This window comes from Stegostoma tigrinum, chromosome 23, assembly GCF_030684315.1.
Source record: "Stegostoma tigrinum isolate sSteTig4 chromosome 23, sSteTig4.hap1, whole genome shotgun sequence".
NCBI classification, from domain to species: domain Eukaryota; kingdom Metazoa; phylum Chordata; class Chondrichthyes; order Orectolobiformes; family Stegostomatidae; genus Stegostoma; species Stegostoma tigrinum.
In genome coordinates, this window is record NC_081376.1 from 33,711,528 (window position 1) to 33,736,558 (window position 25,031).

Genomic DNA, 25,031 nt, shown 5'->3' on the forward strand with positions numbered 1-25,031 from the left:
GAAATAGGGAAATTCCCGGCAATTACAGACCAGCAAGTCTCACGTCTGTCGTCTGCAAGGTATTAGAAAGGATTCTGAGGGATAGGATTTATGACCATCTGGAAGAGCATGGCTTGATTAAATGCAGTCAACATGGCTTTGAGAGGGGCAGGTCGTGCCTCACAAACCTTACAGTTCTTTGAGGATGTGACTAGAAAAGTTGATGAGGGTCGAGCTGTGGATGTGGTGTATATGGACTTCAGCATGGTATTTGATAAGGTTCCCCATGGTAGGCTTATTCAGAAGGTCAGGAGGAATGGGATATAGGGGAACTTAGCTGTCTGGATACAGAATTGGCTGGCCAACAGAAGACAGCGAGTGGTAGCAGAAGGAAAATATTCTGCCTGGAAGTGAGTGGTGTTCCACAGGGCTCTGTCCTTGGGCCTCTACTGTTTGTAATTTTTATTAATGACTTGGATGAGGGGGTTGAAGGATGGGTCAGCAAGTTTGCAGATGACACGAAGGTTGGAGGTGTTGTTGACAGTATAGAGGGCTGTTGTAGGCTGCAGCGGGACATTGACAGGATGCAGAGATGGGCTGAAAGGTGGCAGATGGAGTTCAACCTGGATAAATGCAAGGTGATGCATTTTGGAAGGTCGAATTTGAAAGCTGAGTACAGGATTAAGGATAGGATTTCTTGGCAGTGTGGAGGAACAGAGGGATCTTGGTGTGCAGATACATAGATCCCTTAAAATGGCCACCCAAGTGGACAGGGTTGTTAAGAAAGCATATGGTGTTTTGGCTTTCATTAACAGGGGGATTGAGTTTAAGAGTCGTGAGATCTTGTTGCAGCTCTATAAAACTTTGGTTAGACCGCACTTGGAATACTGCGTCCAGTTCTGGTCGCCCTATTATAGGAAAGATGTGGATGCTTTGAAGAGGGTTCAGAGGAGGTTTACCAGGATGCTGCCTGGACTGGAGGGCATATCTTATGAAGAGAGGTTGACTGAGCTTGGACTCTTTTCATTGAGGTATACAAGATAATGAGAGGCATAGATAGAGTCGATAGCCAGAGACTATTTCCCAGGGCAGAAAAGGCTAACACAAGGGGTCATAGTTTTAAGCCGGTTGGAGGAAAGTAGAGGGGCTGTCAGAGGTGGGTTCTTTACACAGTTGTGAGAGCATGGAATGCGTTGCCAGCAGCAGTTGTGGAAGCAAGGTCATTGGGGACATCTAAGAGACTGCTGGACATGCATATGGTCACAGAAATTTAAGGGTGCATACGTGAGGATCAATGGTCGGCACAACATCGTGGGCTGAAGGCCCTGTTCTGTGCTGTACTGTTGTATGTTCTATGTTCTAACAAATAAGACACATACTTGTGATGGCACCTGCCTTGCTTTGATTGCAATCAATCAGCAGCTAAATATTTAATCTAAATTAAACTTAGAAACTTCTTGATGTACAATTGTGACTCTGGGACAAATATCAGAACTTTTTGCCACTTTTTAACTAGATTATAACAGTTAGCACCCAAAATCAAAAGATGTTTAACCCTATATGCTAACCTTTGTCATGGAAAATTAAGATAAAGGGATAATGTTTACACAATGCAGGTAAAGATATTTAACATGTATGTTTATCTAAAATTTATCTTTGTGTCCATGGAAAATAAACCAACTTCAATATTTCCATCTTTTAACTTTACCAACAAATACACAAGTCAAAGTTGACATGGAATGCTTTGTGAATGATGACTGAGATTGTTGGCCCCACAATGGTGTCTGTTGTGATTCATTACTTACTGATCAGAAATGCAAACCACCACATCTTGATTCCCGATTTGTTGACATGGTCAGTAGCTCACATGGCTTATAACGTTGCATTAAAGCATCCAGAGCTGAAAATTTATTTGCACTATTCTAAATACCCATGTAGAAACACAGGCCGACAATATAAGAATTTCAAAATCTGAAAATATATTTATCTTTTCATGAAAGGACAGGTACAGAAAATCTGTCATTTAAAAATCACAAAGAAATAACATTTCCTATTTATTGACACAGAATTTTACTCCCAACAATCTGTAATCAAACAGGAGTAAAGTAAATTCCAGTTCCACAGTTACCAAGCTCACCAATGTGCAGATACGATCATTTCACTGTCCATGGCCTTTTAAATACTGCTCTGTTCTGTCTTCCTACTTTGCAAGCTGAGAACTGTAATACAAACTAAGCAATGGATGATTACAATCACACATCAGAAAAACTGAACTCTAATAGCTTGGTGTTTTGGTTGAGTGAGATAGATTGGGACAATGCCAGGTTCAATCCCTGGGCCCATGTGAGGTAATTGATTTAAATCGAGAGAAGCAACTAGGGAACAACATTGTCCTGACAGGTCAGACAGTAAGTTAGTTAGGGGAAAGGACTCCAGTAATAATGAATAAGGACAGTTCTTACCTGCTTTCCCACTGGAGCCAAATAATCTACCAACTCTCACGTGACTAAAGATCATTTGGCCAAAATACAATCAGACAACTAGCACCCAGCAACCATTTGCCACAAGAAGAGAAAGGGCAAACAGAAACCAAGTTCAATTGGAAAACATAGGGTGGTTTCAAGTGAAAGAGACAGCAACAAAATCTCCTCGGAAGCTGATACTGGTCACAACCATTCAGTGATGAGTCAAGTAATTGTGACTACAAGATCAAGATAGAAAACAATATTTACACATCAATACATCAAGTTCACATGAAAACTTATATTTCACATGAATTGGACAGGATCAAAGGCTTAATTTATTGTATAGGAGCAGTAAGTTCACAACCGAGTTGAATGACTGGAAGACAGGCAAGGGATGGTTTGGTTATTGGAGTGACCGTTTCTTAGATCAGACACTCACTGGATAATTCTACAGCTGTAGGCACACATCTACAGTTGGGGATTCAGGGAAACACCAACTGACACTGCAATCAAGCCACAGTCCTTTACAATTGCACAGCAAAGTGCATTTTGCTCTCCATTTTTCCCTATGTAGATAGCGAACCAGACACACAAATAAAGGGTCTAAAAGACTGAGTAATACAAGAATGAGTCCATGCCTGTGTTGTTAATCTCAAGTTTGGCAATGTACAATGGCAGTTATGAAGGAGTGATTCTACAATTCCAGCCAAATGAATTGGAACAGCACTGGAGTTTGGAAGCCACCTACCAGATTAGTGGATTCTTTGGATGCAATGAAAACAAAAAAGTGGCAAAAATAAAGCAGGAGGAAGAAGCAGAAAATATGCAGAATTTCACAAAGAAAAAGAAATTGCAGGGCTATGAGGAAGCAATAACGGGGTTGGAGGGTAGCCCTAAGAACAAGCACAATGGGCTAAATGCCTTCTTTCTGTGTTGCATCATTCCACTTTTGCAGCAGTGCTTTTAAGAAAATTAAGATTAAAAAAGTGCAACACTAGTGAGAACTTGGACATCTTCGATCAGTTCTCAGAGGATACTGCCCAAATCTAACCTTGTCCAGCAAACACAATCCCTTTTCAAAACTGACACATAAAAGTCATTGGAATATAAATGAGGACTCTAACAACCCAAGAGTATTTTGGTATTCAGGTATAGTTCTGAGCGATTTCCCTATTTGAAGTCTGCAAGGGAATTCAACTGATCTTCAGTACCCAACCAGATCACAAAGTCAGAGTGTATTCTGTTTAAACAAAGCAAAGTGATAGCTTCTCCTCAGCATCACCAATCCTGCCTTGCTTTAAAACCCACAGACTCAATTTAATTTCTTCCCAACTCAGAAATTCAGGCTGAAAACACCCCTTAGACATAGTGAGATCAATCATTCAGCCAAACTGGTTTTATGTCGGTGTTTATGCTTTACATGAACCATATTTGGATGATGTCAATATAATAACATTTTGATGCTTTTCACAAAGCCATTCTAGAGTACAGCACTGGAATCTTACTGCAATGTCCCAAGTTATTTCTGATGTTGCAAGTGAACTTAGAGGTTGGCATACTTCATGTTAAACATGCTAATATATAGGAATTGATTAAGGGTCTTGTGGCACAGTAGTAGTGCCTGTATGTCTGGGTAGAATGTCTGAGTTCAAGTCCCACCAGCCCCAGGTATGTGTCATAGCACCATAGCAACAACAAGATGTATATATCTACCAGACTGCTCATCATTTCTCATGACAAAAAGGAAAGGTCACTTTTAATCAAATATCAGGGCTGTTCTTAATGAAGACAGTGACTGATTGACAGATATTGCTCTATAAAAAGGAAATATGAAAGGTTGCTTTTCCTATGTTGAGGTTAAGGCACATTGGTTGCACGGTAGAGGGCTTGACCTGGAAGACACTAAGAGTATGTAGAAATAAAGATCAGTCTCAGAATAAGAGGTTGGCCATTTAGGGCTGAGATGAGGATAAATTTCTTTACTCAAAGAGCTACGATTCTATAGAATTCTCTAGCCCAGAGGATGCTCTGTTGATGACCATATTTCAAGATTGAGGCTGATAAAGGGAATCAAGAAAGCTGGGGAAAGAAAGCCAACATAGCACTGAGGTAAAGTATCAGACATGATCACTCAATAGTTCAGGAGGCTCAATTGGCTGAATTATCTGCTCTAGCTCCTGATTCTCACATACTGATAGCAAACACCTGAAATAGCAGTATGCCTCATTCATCAGCATTTGTTTACCTCATTTTATAAGGTCCAACATTCAACATTTCACAAGGTTAGGCATCACAGAGCTGCCTCTGCCTCTTAAAGGGGCAGGAAGGTGGGGAGTAGACGATGGATAGAAGTGAGCTGAGTCCCAGAAGTATTCTCTCTGTACATCATTCTTTGACTATTTGGTACACTTTTAATTAAAATTGTACACACAACAGTTAAAAATGGGACACTGCTTTTGAGAAAATTTAAACAACAGGAACTCCATCACTAACTCTCACTACAGTATGATCTAGTAACAATGAATCTCAAAAGGTGATCAGACAGGCCTGCGACCAGTAATAAGGACATATGAAAAGTCATCTGTATAAAAGTGATATAATGAGAAAACTAACGACTAATTGACTTTGGAGCAAAGGTAGGTGGATGAGATTGAGATGCAGATCAGCAATAATCTGACTGAATTGTAGAACAGGCTAGAGGGCATGAATGGCCTCCTCCTGTTCCAAACAATGTCCCTCAGAACATGAATTACATTTGACGATCACACCACAGCAAGTACAGAACATGGAAAAAAGTCAACAGCAAGAAACATGTAAATAGGTAGAAAGTGCAGAAAAGGCCACTGATTACTATTGGAAACAAGTGATTAAAGACACAGTTGCATTCTCAGGATATTTCAAGGAAGATCATACTCAATAAATTATGTTTTTGAAATGTAGTTACTCTTGTGTGTTGTACCCTGCAGGCATTGATACAGTTAGTGCATAATTTTCCTGATGATTGGGTTTGTCTTATAATCTTTGCCTACTTATCCAGAGATAAATTTCACACAAAGATTGAGAATCAAAATTTTAAAAGAGATTTTGGTGCCACTTCAGAAATGGTTTGGTTGTTGGTATACAGGTATTTTCTCTACACAGACACAAGCACCAGTTAAACAGCATTGACAAAGCACAGGCCTTCATAGGATCCAGATTTCCATTACTCTGCTGAGCCAAAACCTGCAAACAACATAAGTTTATGACCTTTGCACCAACAGTATCAAAAAGTACGATGAAACACCCTTGTGTTTTTTTTTCCTTAAAATGAAAAAATACATCAATACACCTGAATTACAAATTCTGGTATAAAAATATTGAGAAAAATCAGTCCATCAGATCTCACCAACATACTCTTGTTTTCATTCAGCCAATAGCTTTTAGAAAATTCCACGCAACAAAGGTGTTTTACTTTACATTCAAGAAACACATTCTGAATCTCACATTAAAATAGATCACCAGAAAAATGTGCCACTGGCAGTCTCACCAGGGATCTTCTGGTGGATATGACAGTTTGTTTAGTAGGTCAGGGGAAATAAGCCCCAAAAGAACAGGACGTGTTGAATAAACACTGGAAGGGGAAAGTGCAGAGCTAAACACACTGACATTACCTGCCAAATAGGGAGTGAGTAAAGATACCTTTCCACAGCTCAGACTGGTCAGGTGTCTCTTCCAGCAGATATTCTCAACAGTAAAGACAGGAAACCCTATTCCTACATGTCTTGTCAAAATACACAGACACCAGGTGTTTGTTCAGTTCTCCCACCATTACAGCCGATGGCGTCTCTCCCTACATCCCTACCCAAATCCCAAAGATAGCTGTAATAAAATCCTACAGGATGGTAGATCAGTGCATGTTCCCCTATCCCTGTTCAGGACACTGTCCTCGTCATGCTGACCCACTGTCTTCTGTTATTTCTGCCTGGCAAGTGCTTTATAGATGCCGAGTCCCAAGAACGCAATGATAGTGGCTCCAAACGTGATACGTAGCCAGAAGGACGTGATGCTGAGCTCTGTGTCATTCAGGTCACTGCAAGAGAGAGACAGAGAAAGAAAGAGAGAGCAAGAGTGGTCAGTTAGGAGAACAAGGAATAAGCTATAGGCCATAGTTGTAGCTACGTAAAGGGACCAAGGTTACAGCATCTATGGATGTGCAAACAGATATGATCATCACGTGAAAATCATCAATGCAAATGCAAGTTTCCTAGGACTGTGCTCAACAGAGATGAGATGATATCTTGCCCAACCCACAGAAAGACTGGCCTCTGGGAGAACTTGCTACAACTATGACTCCTGCATATCTCCTCTCAACAGCCCACTTTAAAGCAGAACTATTGCAAGTCACAGAGCAGATAGGTTCAGTATTTCCACTACAGCTGCCAAATGGCCAACAGCAGACTGCAGTATGTATGCCTCACTCAGTCCTGACATCGCCACACCAATGTTAACAGAAACCTGACTGGATCCCAGTTACTGGCGAACACGTTGGAATTCAGGGGCCCAGTGAGTTCCACATTCCAAAGTGACACTGCAAACGTGAGGCTTAAAAAAAATGAAGGAGAAAAGGGATTGCACTCGAGTTGACAGTTTCTTCCAAGTAAATGGGTTAATGATGACCAGGGTCAAGTTAGTTAAGGTCAACTCAAAGTTGGACTATCTTTTTGTCAGAGAACAGTCAATCTCTGAAACAGGCTGGACACGGAATCACTTCCAGGCAGAGCTGGAGCTATTTCTGGTGAAGGAGATGCCCTCGTACAAGAGGCAAATATTTTTAAATGGGCCCAGAATGCTCCAATTAATCAGTTCTACCACATATTCAAATAACAATATTCAATCTTCCTCTCCACTCCTCTAATCCCTTCCCACCCATCTCTGAAACCTAACTGCACCTGGAACACTATCCCCTTCCAATTGACAGATTCCCTACAGTAGGAGGCCATTCAGCTCATCAAGTCTGCACCATCCCTTCAAAGAGTGTCCCACTCAGACCCACCCACACCATCACTACTCTACCTAACTTGCACATCCCTGAGCACTATGGGCAATTTAGCATGGACAATCTATATAACTTGCACATCTTTAGACTCTTGAGTGGAAGGACCATAAACAGAAAACTCATGTAGACTCAGGGAGAACATGCATACTCCGCACAGACAGTTACCCAAGGCTGGAATCCAACCTGGATCCCTGGTGCTGTGAGGCAGTGGTACTATCACTGTGCCACAATGCTGCCCTCATGTTACTTGCCAATCAATCTAATGACAACTGACTTTACCTCAGAGGGAAATCAGTTACCACAACACCAAGTGAGGCGAAAAGTGTGCTCATTCCTTGCAACAATTATCTGTTCAAACCAGGAATATTCCAGAATGCTCACGGGAATGCTGCAGCAAGTGCAAGCCTCGAGTAGATATGAGAGGTTGTTGCTTCGTCGCTGTTGCAGCTGAAATGAAACGGGGCCGGGAGTCTGTGTTTGTAGCAGAATTCTTCAGGCGTGATCCCATGTTCCTGCTTTTGTTCTGGTAGATCAGCCTTTGATGCCACAAAGATGCAGGGGATTCTGCTTTCCATGTAATGCTCCTACGGAGACATAAATACTCGGGGTATAACAGCAGGTTAGAGGCTGAGAATTTTTCAGCAATTCCAAACTCCCAGAGACTATGCATCATCTACAAAGAACAAATCAAAAATGTGATAGAATACTCTCCAACTGTCTGGGCTAATGCAGTTCCAAAAGTGCTCAAAAGGCTAGAAACCATCCAAGGCAAAGCAGCCCACTTGATCAGCAGGCCACTAACCACTGAAATATTCATGCCTTCCATCACTGACGCACAGCAGCTGCAGATATTATTTAGATAAACAGCAACTCACCAGGACACCAGTGACAGCTCTTTCTAAACCCAGAAGGGGGGCAAACACAAGCATATACCAGCCCCACTTCAAGTCACACATTATCTTGATTTGAATCTATAAGTGCTCACATATTGGTGCCAAGACAAAAGCCTTAGAATGCCCACCATTTGGTGCTATGGATGCACCTTCGTCTCACAGTCTGTGGCGATTCATGGTGGCAACTCCCCACCAGCGCAACAGCAATTTGGGATAAGCAATAAATATTTGTCTTGCCAGATAATTAACCCTTTTATTTTAAAAATTTTCACTTCACCCAGTATGTGGAATGGATAATTCCAAATGGGGGTTTCCAGTTACACATCCTGCTTGAACTTTTCTTTCTCTTGGAAGTTAATGGAAAGGGTGAACCATCAGCAGAAGTACTAAACATCAGCAACTTAATATTCTCCTCCCACCCCCAACACCCAGAACAAGCAGACTAAAGCGCAATCCTTACTCAATCAATTATTTAATGTCTTTTTAACAGTCCATGTTCACACATTGTCAACATAAGTGGTGGACACTTATCTGAATATTTCCTCTAAACATCAAAGGTAAAGAAGTAACTGTCATTTCTATCCTACCCTGAACAGCATAAGGATGTCCCAAAGTACTTACAGGCAATTAAGTACCCTTTTGAAATGGAATCAATTACAGCAGAAAAAATTGGTAGTTAGTTTGTACACAGCAAGCTCTTATGATAACATGATAATGAGCACATAGCTACTTAAAAACAGCTTTGAGAGATAACTTTCAGCCCATGACACCAGGGAGAACTACTTTATTCTTGTTTGAAATGGTGTATTGAGTGCTTTTGTGTCTAATCAAAAAGGCTTTCAGGAACATGGTTTAATGCTTTGATCTCTTGACAGCAATAATAACATGCATTACAAATCCAAGATTTTCATTCTTTATTCTTAGGTCCATGAAGACCAACCTCCTACAGCGTACAATGTGGGAAGAGACTAATTACTTACTCAATCTATTTCCAGGTCTGGTCTGTTATTTGTATCAGACAGCAGCTCACCTTGTAAATACTGGCACAGTAGTTGAAAGATTTGGCATCGGTAATATCATACATCAAACAGGCAACGTCACAGGCAGCACAGGAGGCTTTCAGGAACTCAGTATCAACATCCACCTCATGCAGCTAGGACAAAGAGACACACAATCAGCACATCATTGATTACCAGGTGTAAACATACAGACAGTCAAAACAAGAAACAGATGGGACAGACATACGTAAAGTCACGAAGAGACAGGGAAAGACACACATGCACACATTTTGAGGGTACATGCTGACACATACTGAGAGAGTACATACACAAAAAACACAAAGGCATGTCAGGTGAGTACACACCTCCCTCACAACATACCCAATACCACTGTTTGAGAAAGCATCCTACTGCAGTAACATACTAACACCGCAAGTGTTTCAGTGATGGCATTAAGGGCAGTAATTGTGCTGGAAGGAATGTATTGTTGTGTTGTTATGTATCTTCCATTGCCTGCAATTCTAAGACCCCAGGGCTCACTATTAGATACTTGTCCTGACTGTTGATTTGCACGGTGTTGATTGTGAAATCAGAAACATCTCTGCCCATCTCATTCTGCATCTGAAACAAAAAGGATAGTAACCTTGTAAAGAAGTATCAAGATTCTGAGCTTATTTTACAGTATGAACTTCTGATTGGTTTGGCATGGCAGTATGCATTATGTGTCTTTACTTTTCGGTCTTAATACGTGCGCAACACTGACAAAGCTGTATTTAATGTCCATTCCAACTGCCCCAATAGAGCTTCTTGAACCATTGCAAACCACACTTCTGGATGATGTTTGGTAGAAAATTCCAGGATTCCAATCCAGTGTTCACGAAGGAACAAGTGATTTGTACCTTCATTTATATAACATTTAACGAAGTAACAAACATAGGAGCATTATCAAACAAAAACTTGACAGCAAGACACATAAGGAGATTTTAAAGAGGAGAAAAAAAAGAGTAACCAAAACTATACATTTTAAGGAGCTTCTTAAATACTGACAGTTTAAGGAAGGAGTTTCAGAGTTTAGGCTGTCAATGATAAAGTGATTCAAACCAGGATACTCACAAGGCCAGAATCATTTCTCAGAAAGTTGTAGCTGGAGATTGCTCGGACATGGAGGAGAAAGGCAATGGAGAAATTCGAAGGTAATGATAAGAGGCGTACAGAAGAGGCAGATTCTGTGCAAATATTCCTCAGTGGAATTGGAAGAGTAAGGATTATTAAACATACCTTCAAGCTCCGCCCTAAAAAGGCCTGCAGAAATGCGGTTTTCCCAGTGCCCTTTGGTCCGATTACTTTACACAGAAACACATTCCTCTGAGTCTGTCCTTTTTCCAGATCCAGCTTCTTACTCCGAGTCACTGAAACATTTAACATCAAAAACTTTAACCAATTGATGCAATGCAGGCAGCCAAATCCATACGGTTGCTCCAGCAACATTAAGCTTGGATATTATGTCGGAGCATAAGGCAGCAAGTGCCATTTATTCCATTCCTGAAGAGACGAGTGTGACAGAAATTAGTCTCTCAGGTCCTGCCCAGTGGCCATTCCTGATGCAAACCAATTAATTTCAGTGGGCAATGCTGTAGAGTGCATCAGAGCAGAGTCCTCATGCAGAAATGGGAGGAAATGTTCAACCCCATCAGCCTGTTTCATTGTTCAGTCAGATCACTGCTGATCTACACCTTGCCTCCAATGATTGCTGTAGAACTGAAACCCTTATTAAACCCTCACAAAATCTCAATGTTTTAAATTGTTAATTTACTCTTCAACCTCAACAATTTGTTTTCTGGGGTTTGGGGATGAGGAGGAAGAGAAATACAGAAGGAATGAGGTCCAGTTTCCACTCCATTTGTGAAGATTCATTATCTCTGAACAATCTTGCTATATATTAAGGTTTTGTCTCATGTTTTAAACACTGGATGAAAGGAAATGATTTCTCTCTATCTACCTTATTAGTCTTATTAATCATTTTTAAATATCTCAATTAGATCACACCTTTATTTTACCTCAACATTCAGATATAGTACAGAGACCCATTTGATCTTTATACAGCCCAGAGTTACTCTCAGCAATTGTACAGCTGAGTTCTACTCTGATTTCCACCCCATATCAGGTCTCCTTGAGATCCCTATACAATGAACACCATCTGATGCTGTAGGTTACTCTTCCACTCTGCCAGATGCTGCTGCCTACCCATGATGGCTGCAGTTTGGGATTCTTGCTCCATGATGGTGGTATATCCCAGATATCCCAAATATTCCATACACCGATGGACATCCAAGTAAGCTGTGAACCTAGCAGGGAAGAGACGAAAGGCAAATGAGCTGCTTCTCACCTAATATGGAGCCTAGGCCAAGAGATAAACATTAGCCGTTAAAACAGCCTGCGATCAGAGGAAGCTGATTTAAATCTCTTGCAATCCAAGAAATACTTAATTTAAAACCAAAGGATTTGAATGGGGTGGAGGAGAGAGGGAATAGTAAGATGCAGTGACTGGGTAATAGGTCTAACTGTTTAGGGGTGGAGTAGAAGTAGTGACAGAGGATCCTACAACCCTACCCCAGTTCCATAAAATTGAAAAAAAACCTACATGGCTATCATCAAATTCATAAACTATTTTCTTCCTAGAAAGTGCAGCCTTAATGTCTCTGGAACCTATCTGCAAAGAGAGATTTTTTCATTTCTGCAGTCAGATAAACTGGAAACACCCCAAAGTTCTTCACAGTTAAGTATTGTTGAATTATCATCACTTTTATACTATAGGAAACAGATCAGCCATTTTGTGTACAGAAAGTTCCCCCAAACAATAAAGAAAGAAACAAACAAGTTACCTGTTTTAGTGATATTGGTTGAACAATAAGTATTGGCTTAATACCAGGGATAATTCCACCTGCTCTTCATCACATGCCATGAAACTATTTCACACACTGTTGAGACTGTTAGGGCCCTGGTTTAGAGTCTCATCTGGAAACTCCCTTAGTACTGCAATGGAGTGTCAGCCATGATTTTGCACTGAAACCTGTGGTAACTCACCATCTTCTGACTTTGGAGAGAGGGTTAAACACTGGGTTATGGCTAACACCGTCAACTTCAGCAATCTCCCTTGGATAAACTGCCTGCTGCACTATATTCTAGGGTGAAATGGACACAAGCTTTTATTTTACATGTCACTCCTGGTATTTGAACTCTTTAGCTTTGCTCGATTTATTTAAACTTCTGAGGCAGTCAGTTGCAAAGACTGTACACTTTTGCAGGGATGGGAGGTAAGAACGACCTCAAGACTGTTAAGAGCATTGGCAAACAGACAGAGTTACAGACGATACTTACGTCCAATAACACAGGTAGCCATGAAGAGAGATCCAGCCCCTCTCGTCTGTGCACACTGTATTAAAGACTTCGGGGCCCCAGGGGAAGTAGGGAAACACACTAAATAAGTTCTTCAGTTCAACTGGAGAGAGAACGCCATCATTATCCTGTGTATAATACAATCACAGGTGAGACAGGAGATGTGCCACTCTCTCTAAACCTTGTTGCAGGATTAAAAGAGAAGCGACTTACTGCATCATATTTCTCAAAGATTTGTTGCAGGAACATGTAGGTGCAGTAATTCAACTCAGTTGTACAGTGGTAAGGAACTCGCAACCTGCAAAGGAGACATGCAGCTCGTGAATTATAGGTTCCTGCAAAAATCACTATAGCAATAACAGCCATTGTTGGGTTAAAGGTCAACATACCGCATGGTCTAAAATCAAGCCTGTGGATGGGGCCAGAAGTATCCTCTACACACAGCTGTATTGTTGGAACTGATGTCTATTAAATCAGCAAACAATTTGATCAAGGTTTCAACAATTCCATTTACTCACTGGGCCATTTAGCCAGCTAAAAACAAGTTTCAGAGTCAATGGCTCTTCTATGTTGTGGACTCAGTTTCATAGAATATAGAAGAAACAACCACCGAGAGAAAATCACACTGCCCTTACATCTCAAGTACTTTATGCATCTTTATGGAATTATCAACAGCACCTTGTGGGGATCAGATATCATCTTGTTAACTTCTCAGTTTGTGACATTAATTGTTCGAATTGCCAGTCTGTCCGTAACATCTGCTATTGTACCCTGTTCTGAATTTGAAGAGCAGCATTCCCAGAAGCGTGATAGTACCATTCCTTACTCGGTTGGCAGGTATTTTTATTGATACTTACTGAGGATGCAGATAGTCGTCCGTCAGTTCCAAGTTATCGTCGTAGCCAAACTTGCGTAGAACAGTCCAGGTAGTTTCATGTCTTCCTCGCTGGATAAACAACATGTTCAAGAACAGGAAACCTGGAGGGGAGAAATGAGAGGCACACACAGAGCAGACTTCCTAAGACATGGGCAGTATTTCAAACTGACAGCTCTCTGCACTTTTAAAATCAGAAAGCATTACCACCAAATTTACCAATTGTAAAGTCTCAGAACCATGTACTCAGACGATACTTACGTCCAATAACACAGGAAGCCATGAAGAGAGATCCAGACCCTCTCGTCTGTGCACACTGATAGTCAGACACAAATTGACCAGGTCACAGAATGTTGAGGGATCCTTCAAGCAATTCAGCACAAACATACTGCCCTGAGTGAGCAGTTGGGAAGGGGAACAAAATAGATTGGGGGAAAGAGGAGAGATTGCTGTGAAGTGCACTGAATTTCAGAGAGGCAGACCAAACAGTGTCTTTATCAGTTAATTTGCACAAAGTCTGGAAGTTCAATACGGTTATAAGATAATGAGATAATGGCCGTTCTATGACTTGTCCCTGAGTTGCACGAATATATTATTCAGTATTGGATCAGTAAATCAAATAATTGTAGAAGTTTACTTTGAAGACTGAACAGACACCCATCAAGTCTGTGCCAATCTAATCAACTTCAATCCAGTTAATAGTCTCCATAACCTGGTAAACCTTGACCATGTCAGGTCTGAATCAAAGGAGAATCAGAAGAGAATTCTCAGCTGGTAGTCTATTCTGAGGGGTGGAGTTTCATTTGACTCTATCAGGGATCAGGTACAGTTCAGGTCCAACTCAAAGCAAACTGAGCATAGTAAATATTCCAGAACTGGGGAGAGGGGAAGCCATGCCCCTTTGAGAGAGAAAGTTAACATCGAAAGAAGGAACACTGTTACATTTGTGCTACGTTTCAACTGTACACAACGTACCACTTAACGTCAGCCCATCATCCAAGATTCCATCGGGCATGTTTTTCCAGACCACAGTTTTAACATCTTCTAAAGCTTGAGGTGATAAGGGATTCCTGAAACAGTATTTCTGAAAGAAGTAATCAAAAAGTAGAGTGAGGTCAAAACTGAGACTGCTGATTAGCTTCTGAACTTATGCACATTTGTGCAGGATGCTTGCCCTTAGTTTGTGGTCTGCATGCATTTAAGATTGAGACTTTCTTACAGAATACAATAACTAAACCAGTCCCCATTACACCTAGTGGGATTCCTACAGTTGCTTGCCCATTCTCTATTGCACATATTGGAGTTCCTCCTCAGTGTCAGCTTCAACCTCTACTCTAGCGACTCAATCTACAATTAATAGGCATGAAGTTCCAGATAACCTACATCACCTACCTCCAAACTCAGAGTGCTTCAGGTACCAATACAACCATTGGGCACATTCTCACCCAAACAAATCCCTCAAACAAAACTTCAAACTTGGACCCAATTTAATCAAGTGACTCCATTTTTAAGTTGGCCTATCAAAATCTGGACAGAATAGATAGAGAGAAACTGTTCCTCCTTGTGAAAGGATTGAGAATGAAAAGGCACAGATTTGAATTGGCATAGGTAGCAAGAGTGATAGAAGAAAACCATTTTCATGCAGCAAGTGGTTAAGGTCCTAATGCAGTTCATAATAGTATGGTGGAGGCAGGTTCGACTGAAGCATTCAAAAGAGAATTAGAAAATAAACAGTGTGCAGGGGTTTCAGGGAGAAGGCGGGAGAATGGCACTTAGTGAATTGCAGGCTGGCAAATGCCCTGTCTTGGAGCTTTACAAGACAAAAGGTGGCAAATCTATTATGCCCGTGCAGGTTCCTGGAAAAAGTTATTTGTTGAATGAGTCCCACACACCCTGGTTTTATCCCAACAACTTTCAAAGGAAACGAACACAACAAATTTCCAAGTCACTACTGAACCTACTTCCAGCACCCTTTTGGACTTTAGTAGTTCATAACAGACCTCTTTAAAACAATATTCTCATCATCTTTCTGGATCTTTTGCATGTTATTTTGAAGTGGTAGTCTGGAAGAGCTGCTGCACAGTAAAAATCTGATTAAAAAATTGCAAAAATTTTAAAAGTAATTTGTAGAAAACATTATCATGCATAAAGCTCCATATCCAGAGAGAAAGCATTTCATACAGGATTGAAGGGCTGCAGAATTTAATTGCAGGGTTCATGACTGAGGTAGATAGGGGAGGCAGGTGAATTGAGTCTGTGAGAAAGGGGTAGCAGACCAGGACCAGGGACAGAAACCCTGAGCACTGGTGCTCTTTCTTCTTCAGAGCTTCTGATATGGATCACCACCACCATCACTTTTAATCACTGACAGCTTCTGACAAGTGTTTTCTCAATGATCTTTGGGTCCTGTAGAATGGAACGCTGCAGCACTCATTTTTACAACAATGCTGTCACAAACTAACAATACCTTCTGTAGTTGAGTTGACCACGGATGTTTTGGACTGACACGGAGGTAGAATTAGAAGAACACCGCAGCAGTTTTAATCTATCAACCCTTCCATAAACCGAAATCAACCACAGACAAGGATGCTCTGATGAAGGGTCTGGCCCGAAACGTCAGCTTTTGTGCTCCTGAGATGCTGCTTGGCCTGCTGTGTTCATCCAGCCTCACATTTTATTATCTTGGAATCTCCAGCATCTGCAGTTTCCATTATCTCTCACAGACAAGGAGAGTATGGTTTCCTTGACACCACAGTATTTCGACTGGCACAAGAGAGACAGAAGTAGTTTTTTGATCTGTTATTTACCAGACCAAAACCTCTCAAAATATATTAATAAGAAACAGTTAAGGTTTAAGCTGTCTTATTTCAGTCTAGGGTATTACATTCCAGATACAATTCAATTGGTCAAATTACTTGACTTTAAGAAAAACACACTACAGTTAAGATACTGAAAAAAAAAGATAAAAGAATTGGCTTAACTGTAATTCTATCGAAATATCTATCAAAACAACATATTAACTACTGTTAATTAACTGTTCCAGTATAGCAGCATTTTAAAAACACACCTTTGATAAAGGCAAATTTAGTAAAATAGATTATCTCACATGCAATTCTAACGGCAGGAAGACAGCCCTAGTTTTTAGCTGTAACAGAGACAGGAATAAGAGCTTCCACATCCAGCTTCAAGACACAACAACTGCTGAAAGCTAAAACTAAAAATCTGGATTTGTGGGTGCTTGACCCCACTCATTCAGGCTGCTTCTATTGTTCTAGCTTTTTAAAAACCTACAGATTCACAAGCTGTTTACTTTGTTGGCCTTGAGCTCCTCCACACCTCTGTTTTTACCTTTCATAAATTAAAACTAGGACAAAATACACCTCTTAAAGCCATAGTATCATCACAGATCCTCAAAATAACTGAGGGACGACTTATTACAAAAAAAGCATCATCCCAAAAACACCTTTCACAGAGTGTTGAAGTCACAGCTCTATTTTTCCATTGCTGTTACTCAACAAAGGAACATTTAACCAGACAATTGCTATTTTATTCACTGATTTTCAAATCTCAATCCCAGGTTTAAATTTAAAGTACTGATAGTGTTCAATGCAGTGACATCCACTATGCTGTCACATAAAGCAGCTCCATCAATGTATGTAGCTTGCAGCTAAAAATTCCACATTCATTTTCAAGAAATTTATTACCTCGATGATTTTTCAAGTTTTGCTGCCTCCATGTTAGTTGAAGATTCATTTGTTGACATGTTTTAAACTGCTCTCTCTGTAGACTCCATCATCGACCCCAGCCACAATTGCAGCCTGTTTCTTTCCTTTCCACCTCCTCTCGCAGTAGCTCCTCTCCTTTCTGCCCACCTTGGAGTCCTTTTTAGCTTTCTCTCTTCAACTACAACTGCTTCTTTCCTTTCATTACAGATCCAACTTTGCAGCCAATTTCTTTCTCTCCCTACTTATGCAACCTCCTACTTTCTTCAACAACTTTCACTTTTCCCTTTCCACCTGCAGTATTTCGCGTACCCAGAGTCTCAGCTCAATACACTCCTCCCGACCACTCCCAGGCCTGGGCCCGGGTTAACGGAGCCACTCTCTTCCCTAGACCTAGACCTGGATCCAGTGTAGATGTTTCCCTACCCCAGATCTCAGCTCGCCGACAACAATCCTGGTGACTCACTTTTTGCAGCAACTCACCTTCCCAGCTGATTCTCCAATTACAGGTAAGCTGTCTCCCGTGTTTGCTGCTGGCATGTTCACAAAAGAACCTATCAGCGGTGGATGTAGCTAAGATACAGCTTGTGACTGAAGAAGCAAATCCTCACAGATTCTTTTTCCTGTTTTTAGTGGAACAACCTTGCTGAGTGGTAACCACTTAGGAGAGGACGAATTTGCCAAGTACAGGCCCCACCTGAGGCACTTCCTCAGTGATCAGTTGGGGAAAAGGGAGGTAGTAAACAGGGATCAGACTGGACCAAGTAGTGGCTGAAACTGTCAGTTTGCTAGATTGGAGAAATGGATGAACAAGTGGTTGACGGGATATGGGAAGTGACTGGAGTAAATCAGACTAGAATTTTCTTTTTCATTCATTCATGGACATGGGCGTCGCTGGCTGGGCCAGCATTTATTGCCTGGCTCTAGTTGCCCTTGAGAAGGTGGTGGTGAGTTACCTTCTTGAACTGATGCAGTCCACCTGCTGTGGGTTGATCTATAATGCCATTAGGGAGGGAATTCCAGGATTTTGACCCAGCAACTGTGAAGGGACAACAATGTACTTCCAAGTCAGGATAGTAAGTGGCTTGGAGCGGAACTTGCAAGTGATGGCGTTCTCATGTATCTGCAACTCCTGACCTTCTCGATGGACGTGGTCACGGTTTGCAAGGTGCTATCAAAGAATCTTGGATGAATGACTGCAGTACATCTTTAAGATAGGGCACATTACTGCTACTGAGCGTTGATGGTGGAGAGAGTAGATGTTTGGGGATGTGGTGCCAATCAAGAGGTCTGCTTTGTCCTGGACACTGTCAAGCTTTTTGAGTGTTGTTGGAGCTGAACCCATCCAGGCAAATGGGGAGTTTAGCATCACACTCCTGACTTGTGCCCTGTAGATTCTAGTCAGGTGGTGAGTTACTCACCACCAGTCAATGGTAACCCAAGGATGGAGGCAGGGATTTCAATGATAGCAACATCATTGAATATCAAGGGGCAGTGGTTAGATTGTCTCATTTTGGAGATACTCATTGCCTGGCAATTGTATGGTTTGAATGCTACTTGCCACTCATCAGCCCAAGCGTGGATATTGTTCAGATCTTGTTGCATTTGAATGTGGCCTGCTTCAGTATCCGAGTCCTGAATGGAGCTGAATATTGTGCAATCAGTGAATATCATAGTTTTTGACCTTATGATGGAAGAAAAGTCATTGATGAAACAGCTTAAGTTGGTTGGGTCTAGGACAGTACCCTGAGGAACTCATGGTGGCTCAGTGGTAGCACTGCTGTTTCACAGCACCAGGGACCCGGGTTCAATTCCACCACCGGGCAACTGTCTGTGTGGAGTTTGCACACTGTCCCCACATCTGTGTGGGTTTCTGTTGGGTGTTCTAGTTTCCTCCCACAGTCCGAAGGCGTGCAGGTTGGGTGGATTGGCCATGCTAAATTGCCCATAGTGTTCAGGGATGTGTAGTTTAGGTGTGTTAGCCATGGAAAATGCAGGGTTACAGAGAAAGGGTAGGGGGACAGGTCTGGTGGAATGCTCTTCAGAGGGTCAGTGTGGATTTATTGGGCCGAGGGCCCGTTTCCACACTCTAGGGATTCTATGAACTCTTGCAGAGATAACCTGGAGCTGAGATATGACTGACTCCCAACAAGCACAACCATATTCCTATGTTAGGTATGATTCCAACTAGTGGAGCTGGTCTCGGTACCCATTGATTCCAGTTTTGCAAGGGCTCCTCAATTCCACGCTCAGTTGATTGTGGCCTTGGTGTCAAGGGCTATCACTCTCACCTCACCTCTTTTGTCCGTGTTTGAACCAAGGCTGTAATAAGCTCAGAAGCTGAGTGGAGCTGGCAGAACCCAAACTGGGCATCACTGACAGCTACTGGTGAGCAGGTACTGCTTGATAACACTGTTGACACCTTCCATCACTTTACTGATGATCGAGAGGAGACTGATGGAGAGATAATTGGCTTGGTTAGATTTGTCCTGCTTTTTGTGTGCAGGACGTGCCTATGCAATTTTCCACATTGTTGAGTAGGTGCCAGTGTTACTGGCACTTGAAGAGGTTGGGTAGGGGAGCAGCAAGTTCTGGAGCACAAGCCCATTACCGGAATGTTGTCAGCACAAGTCTTCTATACCACTGCTGGAATGCTGACAGGGCCCATAGCCTTTAGACTAGCCAGTGCCTCCAACCATTTCTTGATATTACGTGGTGTGAATAGAATTAGCTGAAAACTGGTATCTGTAATGCTGAGGACCACTGAAGGAGGCCAAGATGGATCATCCATTCAGCACTTCTGGCTGAAGATTACTGCGAAAGCTTCAGCCTTGCCTTTTGCACTGATGTGATGGGCTCTTCTATCATTGAGGATGGGGCTGTTTGTGGAGCCTCCTTCTCCCAGGGAGTTGTTTAATTGCCCACCACTTTTCACAACTGGATGTAGCAAGACTGCAGAGCTTAGATCTGACCTGTTAGTTGTGGGATTGTTCAGGTCTCCCTATCACTTTCTGCTTTTGCTGTTTGCCTGGTTGACATCTCATTTTTAGATATTACCTGGAGCTGCTCCTGGCGTGTCCTCCTGCACTCTCCATTCAAACAGGGTTGATGGTCTGACTCGTTAGTAATGGTTGATTGGGGATATGCTGGGCCATGAAGTTGCAGATTGTGGACTGTAATTCTGCTGATGTTGATGGCTGCAACATCACACGGATGTCCAGTCTGAGTCGCTAGATCTGTTTAAAATCTGTCCAGTGACAGCACCACACAATATAATGGAGGTTATTCTTAATGTGAAGGCAGGGTTTGGCCTGCACAAGGACCATGTGATGGTCACTCTTACTGATACTTGTCATAGACAAATGCATCTGCAGCCAGCAGATCAGTAAGGATAAGAACAAGTACATTTTTCCCTCGTTGATCCCCTCACCACCTGCTGCAGACCCAGTCTATCAGCTATGTCCTTCTGGTCCCAACCAGCTCGCTCAGCAGCGCTGCTGCCAAGCCACTTCTGGTGGCGGGCACTGAAATCCCCACCCAGAATATATTTCGCACCGTTGCCATCCTTGCTGCTTCCTCAGAGTTGTTCATCAGCCAAGGGAGGACAGTACATGGTAATCAGCAGGAGGGTTCCTTGCCTATGTTTAACCTGAAGCCATGAGACTTCACCAGGTCCAGAATCAACATTGACGACTCCCAGGTAACTCCCTCCCGAATGTATACCACTGTGCTACCACCTGCATATGACCTGCCTGTGGGACAGGACATATTTAGAGATAGTGATGGTGGTGTTTAGGACGTTGTCTGGAGGGTATAATTCCATGAGTATGACTATGATAGGCTGTTACTTGACTAGTCTGTGAGACAGCTCTCCCACTTTTGACGCTAACTCTAGATATCAATAAGGAGGATTTTGCAGGGTTGACAAGGCTGATTCTGCTGCTGGTCTTTTCGAGCCTTGATCAATGCTAGATGGTCCATCCAGTTTCATTCCTTTGTGGAGGCTCTGTAGTAAGTGATACATCTGAGTGGCTTGTCAGGCCATTTCAGAGGGCAACTGAGAGTCAACCACATTTCTATGGGTCTGGAGTCAGGTAGGCCAGACCAGGTGGGGATGTTAGATTTCCTTTCCTGAAGGACTATGAACGAGATGAGTTTTTCTGACAAGCAACTATGGTTTCATAGTCATCAGTAGATTCTCAATTTCAGACATTTCTTATCGAATTCAAACCGCACCCTCCACCTTGGCAGGATTTGATTCTATCATCTACCGGTGACAGGATGTGCTCCCTGAAGGACAAATGCTGGCAGAGGCTGGAAATGCCAACCAGACTGTTTCCATGTAAGGGGAACTTTGCTGAGTCTCAAAATATTCAATGGCATACACACGATCAACAGCAGATTAAAAGGGACCAAAGCAAAGTTATAACCAAACAGAGCAAAAGATCTTTAACTAAAGAGTGATATAATCTGGAATAAACAGTAAGGAAAAAACATAAAATATTAATGATAGTGAGACAAATTTCAACAGGACAGAAGCCCTTTTCTGCTATTGATTGTGATGCAAGCAGCACTAAGTACATTATGGTAATCCAATACATTGCACATTGAAATTACCTGAAAGAAGTTCATCTCTGTATCATTGAGAATTCCATCATTGTCCTGATCAGAAATGTTGAAGATCCGAGTAAGGGCTTGAACACATGATGGTTTCAGCTGAAACACACACAAAACTTCATTAGCCAGGCACAAATGGGCAATCTCACTGATGTCATGTGCAGTCTGAAAACAGTATTGTAAAGGCTGAAAAGGCATTGGCTGGAGATGTGCTAAGTAATTAGACCTTGAGAAGTTTAATTTTTGAAAAAAATCAACAACACAGCCTTTCATGTACCTGTGGTTCCCTTCAGATGAATTAATGTGCTTTTCCTTCCCACTTTTAGGTGCTTTCTGACAGAGATTAATTACTTCGACAATAATTTGCGTTAAAAAATTTATTAAAAAACAAATCTCAGCATGTAGGTGGCACTGGTACTTCTTGCCAATCCCTAGTTATCCTGAAGTGGTGGTGGTAATGGGTCTTTTTCTTGACCCATTGCATTTGTTGTTGCAGTTTCATACAGTCAAGGGGCGTACTAGACTATTCCAAGGGACAAAAGGAGTAAACTGCAATACCGGTGAGGGACCGGAGTCACACAGGGTAGAGGCATGATGTTTTCTTCCCTGAAGGACATCAGTGAACTACTCAGAGTTTCTAGAGCAAGTAGACAGCTTCAGAGCCACTTATATCCATATCAGCTTTCTAATTTCATTTTTTTTTTTAAGAACAAAACCTGAATTTAAATTCTTAAATTGCCACACTGGGAGTTAAGCACACAGCCTTTGTAACATGCAAGGCTTCCGGTTTTCCCACTCTCCCTCCTTTTGGGTGCACACTTAGATTTAATGACCTTTAATCTTTAATGTCCACGGGGCATTTTATGCTAATGAAGCATGGTCACTGTTACAATTAGGAACTTGAAAGTCAATTTATAGACAGCAAAGTCCCGGGAGACAACAATATGACAATGATGACATTTTTAGGTAAAAACTGAAAGATCCAGTTGTGAGGAAGAGTCACTAAATCCAAAACGTGTCTGATTTTTCTTCACAGATGCTGCCATACCTGCTGAGACTTTCCAGCAACTTCTGGTTTTAGGTATTGGCTGAGGAATGGATATGGCCAGGACACCAAGGGAACCCTTCTGCTCTTTGTATGGTGCTATGGGATCGTTAAAAACCACCCTTGGGGGCAGTCAGGGTTTTGGCTTAACACCTCACTCAAAATGACAACACCTTTAATAGCCTCAAATTGCATTTCTTTGATAACACAAAATCACGTTGGGACAACTACCGACCGAAGTGACAGAGTACAAAGTTTTATTTCTGAGCAAGGCTCAAAAGGCATAAAACTCTGTCCAAACTAAAGTGAGATTGCCTTGTACGTTACCTGTTTATCTTCTGGGTTATATAGGGGTGCAGTTGGGTGAAGGACAGCCTTCTGTGCATAGAAAAACAGCTCTGAAATATTCTTTAGATTCTTAGCAGAACACTGAAAGATACAAAACAGCATAATATGTGAAACAACAGGAGGCAGGGGATCAGATAAATACTATCAAGAAGGAAAGTCAGATTTCTACCATCTTCCACCGATGCCCATTAACTAGGCATAAATATGGCAAGTTAACTGGGGTGAATCACATTACAGATCATTTGAGATTGAAGCTCAATATAGTTCACAAACTAAATGAGAAACCCTGTTCTACCGCCCTATGATGGCATGGACCTGACTGGTTACTAGGAATCATTTACTGATTTCTCCTGGGTGAGAAAGTGAATCTCAATACACCTGAAGATTTAAATTCTCTGAAACCTTCCGCCAAACGACTTTCAGTCTGTTTCTGCATTTACCAAGCAGTGAAAACCAAATTGTCCAGGATTTGTTACCAAAAGACACTTCTTTAAGCCAGGAAAACAGTGTTTTTTAAAGAAAGCAACATGCTATCCTTGTCTGATCTGGATCTACACGCAACGTGATCAATTCTTAAATTCTCTTGAAGTAAACTGAACAAGTTGTAAGACAAGTTCCACAGGGCAATATGGGATGGGATGTAACCTGCAACCTGCCTAGTCAGTGTATTCCACGGAGGATGAATAAACTGACCACACTATTGAGGTTTACAGGGCCATTCAAGTTGGGTTGAAGTGTTATAGTAGTTGGTGATAGTATGGTTAAGAGGGACAGTCACTGTTCTCTGCAGCTAAAATCAAGCCCTGAAAGTTATGCTGCCTGCACAACACTAGGGTTAAGGAAATCCTCTCTGCATTGGAGAAGACATTGGAATAGCAAAGGAAGCAAATAGTTATCATAACTCACATGGGGACCACCAACAACAGGAAGGACTAAGAAAGAGGCTCTTCTGCAAAGTGAACATTAAAAGCAAAGGACTAAACTAAAATAGAGAACAATAATCTTTGAATTACTACCTGAACTGTGAACAAATTTGCTGAGGTTGAATAAGATCAGGAAATTAAACTCATAACTCAAACAATGGTGTAAAAGAAATGAGTGCCAATTCATGAGACACCGCCACTATTACTGGGGGAAAGGCAGGAGATAGGTACCTTTAAAATACCCTTCACTTGAACCACATTGGCACCAGTGTCCTAGCAAATTAAATTCAGTGAGGCCCAATCAATCAAGTTAACCAGGATGTTACTGAACAAGCGGCCGAATGGTCCTCTCATAGTCCTATTTCTTACATTTATCGTTGCCTAAATCCAAGAATGCTTTTAATGTTATTTTACTTGGACAACCGTCTGGTTAGTTCCCAAAACTTTAATCAGTAAAATCATTAAATTTCACATTGTGGGTCTCACCTCCACACAGGTTTCAATTTCCATGAACTGGTTCATGATAGGTAGAATTGTTTCCATGGAACTGGTTCCTTGTAGGTCTGATTTGTTACCTACCAAGATTACTGGAATTCTGGGAGAAACACATAAGAAATCAAACAAAATAGCTGGTTTGAAAGAGTAAATAAATGATAGAAACATATCATGGCTGAACAGCCGCACCAGAAAGCTTCACTCTCTGAGAAATTTCAGGCATGTCATTTACACACATAAA

The 25,031-nt window shown here is 41.7% G+C and overlaps 1 protein-coding gene across 2 annotated transcripts in view; it reads right to left on the reverse strand.

Moving 5' to 3' along the window:
* Window positions 1–1,941: 1,941 nt before the first annotated feature.
* Window positions 1,942–25,031, reverse strand: part of rhot2 (ras homolog family member T2) — a 39,437-nt gene continuing 16,347 nt past the window's right edge. For both annotated transcript variants that reach the window (XM_048552294.2, XM_048552295.2), the window contains 13 exons: window positions 24,782–24,890; window positions 23,352–23,453; window positions 21,980–22,078; window positions 14,616–14,724; window positions 13,624–13,744; window positions 12,980–13,064; window positions 12,749–12,894; window positions 11,615–11,715; window positions 10,649–10,779; window positions 9,911–9,991; window positions 9,403–9,525; window positions 7,861–8,063; window positions 1,942–6,513 (listed from right to left, as the gene is read on the reverse strand). In XM_048552294.2, coding sequence (XP_048408251.1) covers window positions 6,396–6,513; window positions 7,861–8,063; window positions 9,403–9,525; window positions 9,911–9,991; window positions 10,649–10,779; window positions 11,615–11,715; window positions 12,749–12,894; window positions 12,980–13,064; window positions 13,624–13,744; window positions 14,616–14,724; window positions 21,980–22,078; window positions 23,352–23,453; window positions 24,782–24,890 — 1,528 coding nt within the window. In that variant the 3' untranslated portion in view covers window positions 1,942–6,395. The remainder of the gene's footprint in view (window positions 6,514–7,860; window positions 8,064–9,402; window positions 9,526–9,910; window positions 9,992–10,648; window positions 10,780–11,614; window positions 11,716–12,748; window positions 12,895–12,979; window positions 13,065–13,623; window positions 13,745–14,615; window positions 14,725–21,979; window positions 22,079–23,351; window positions 23,454–24,781; window positions 24,891–25,031) is intronic.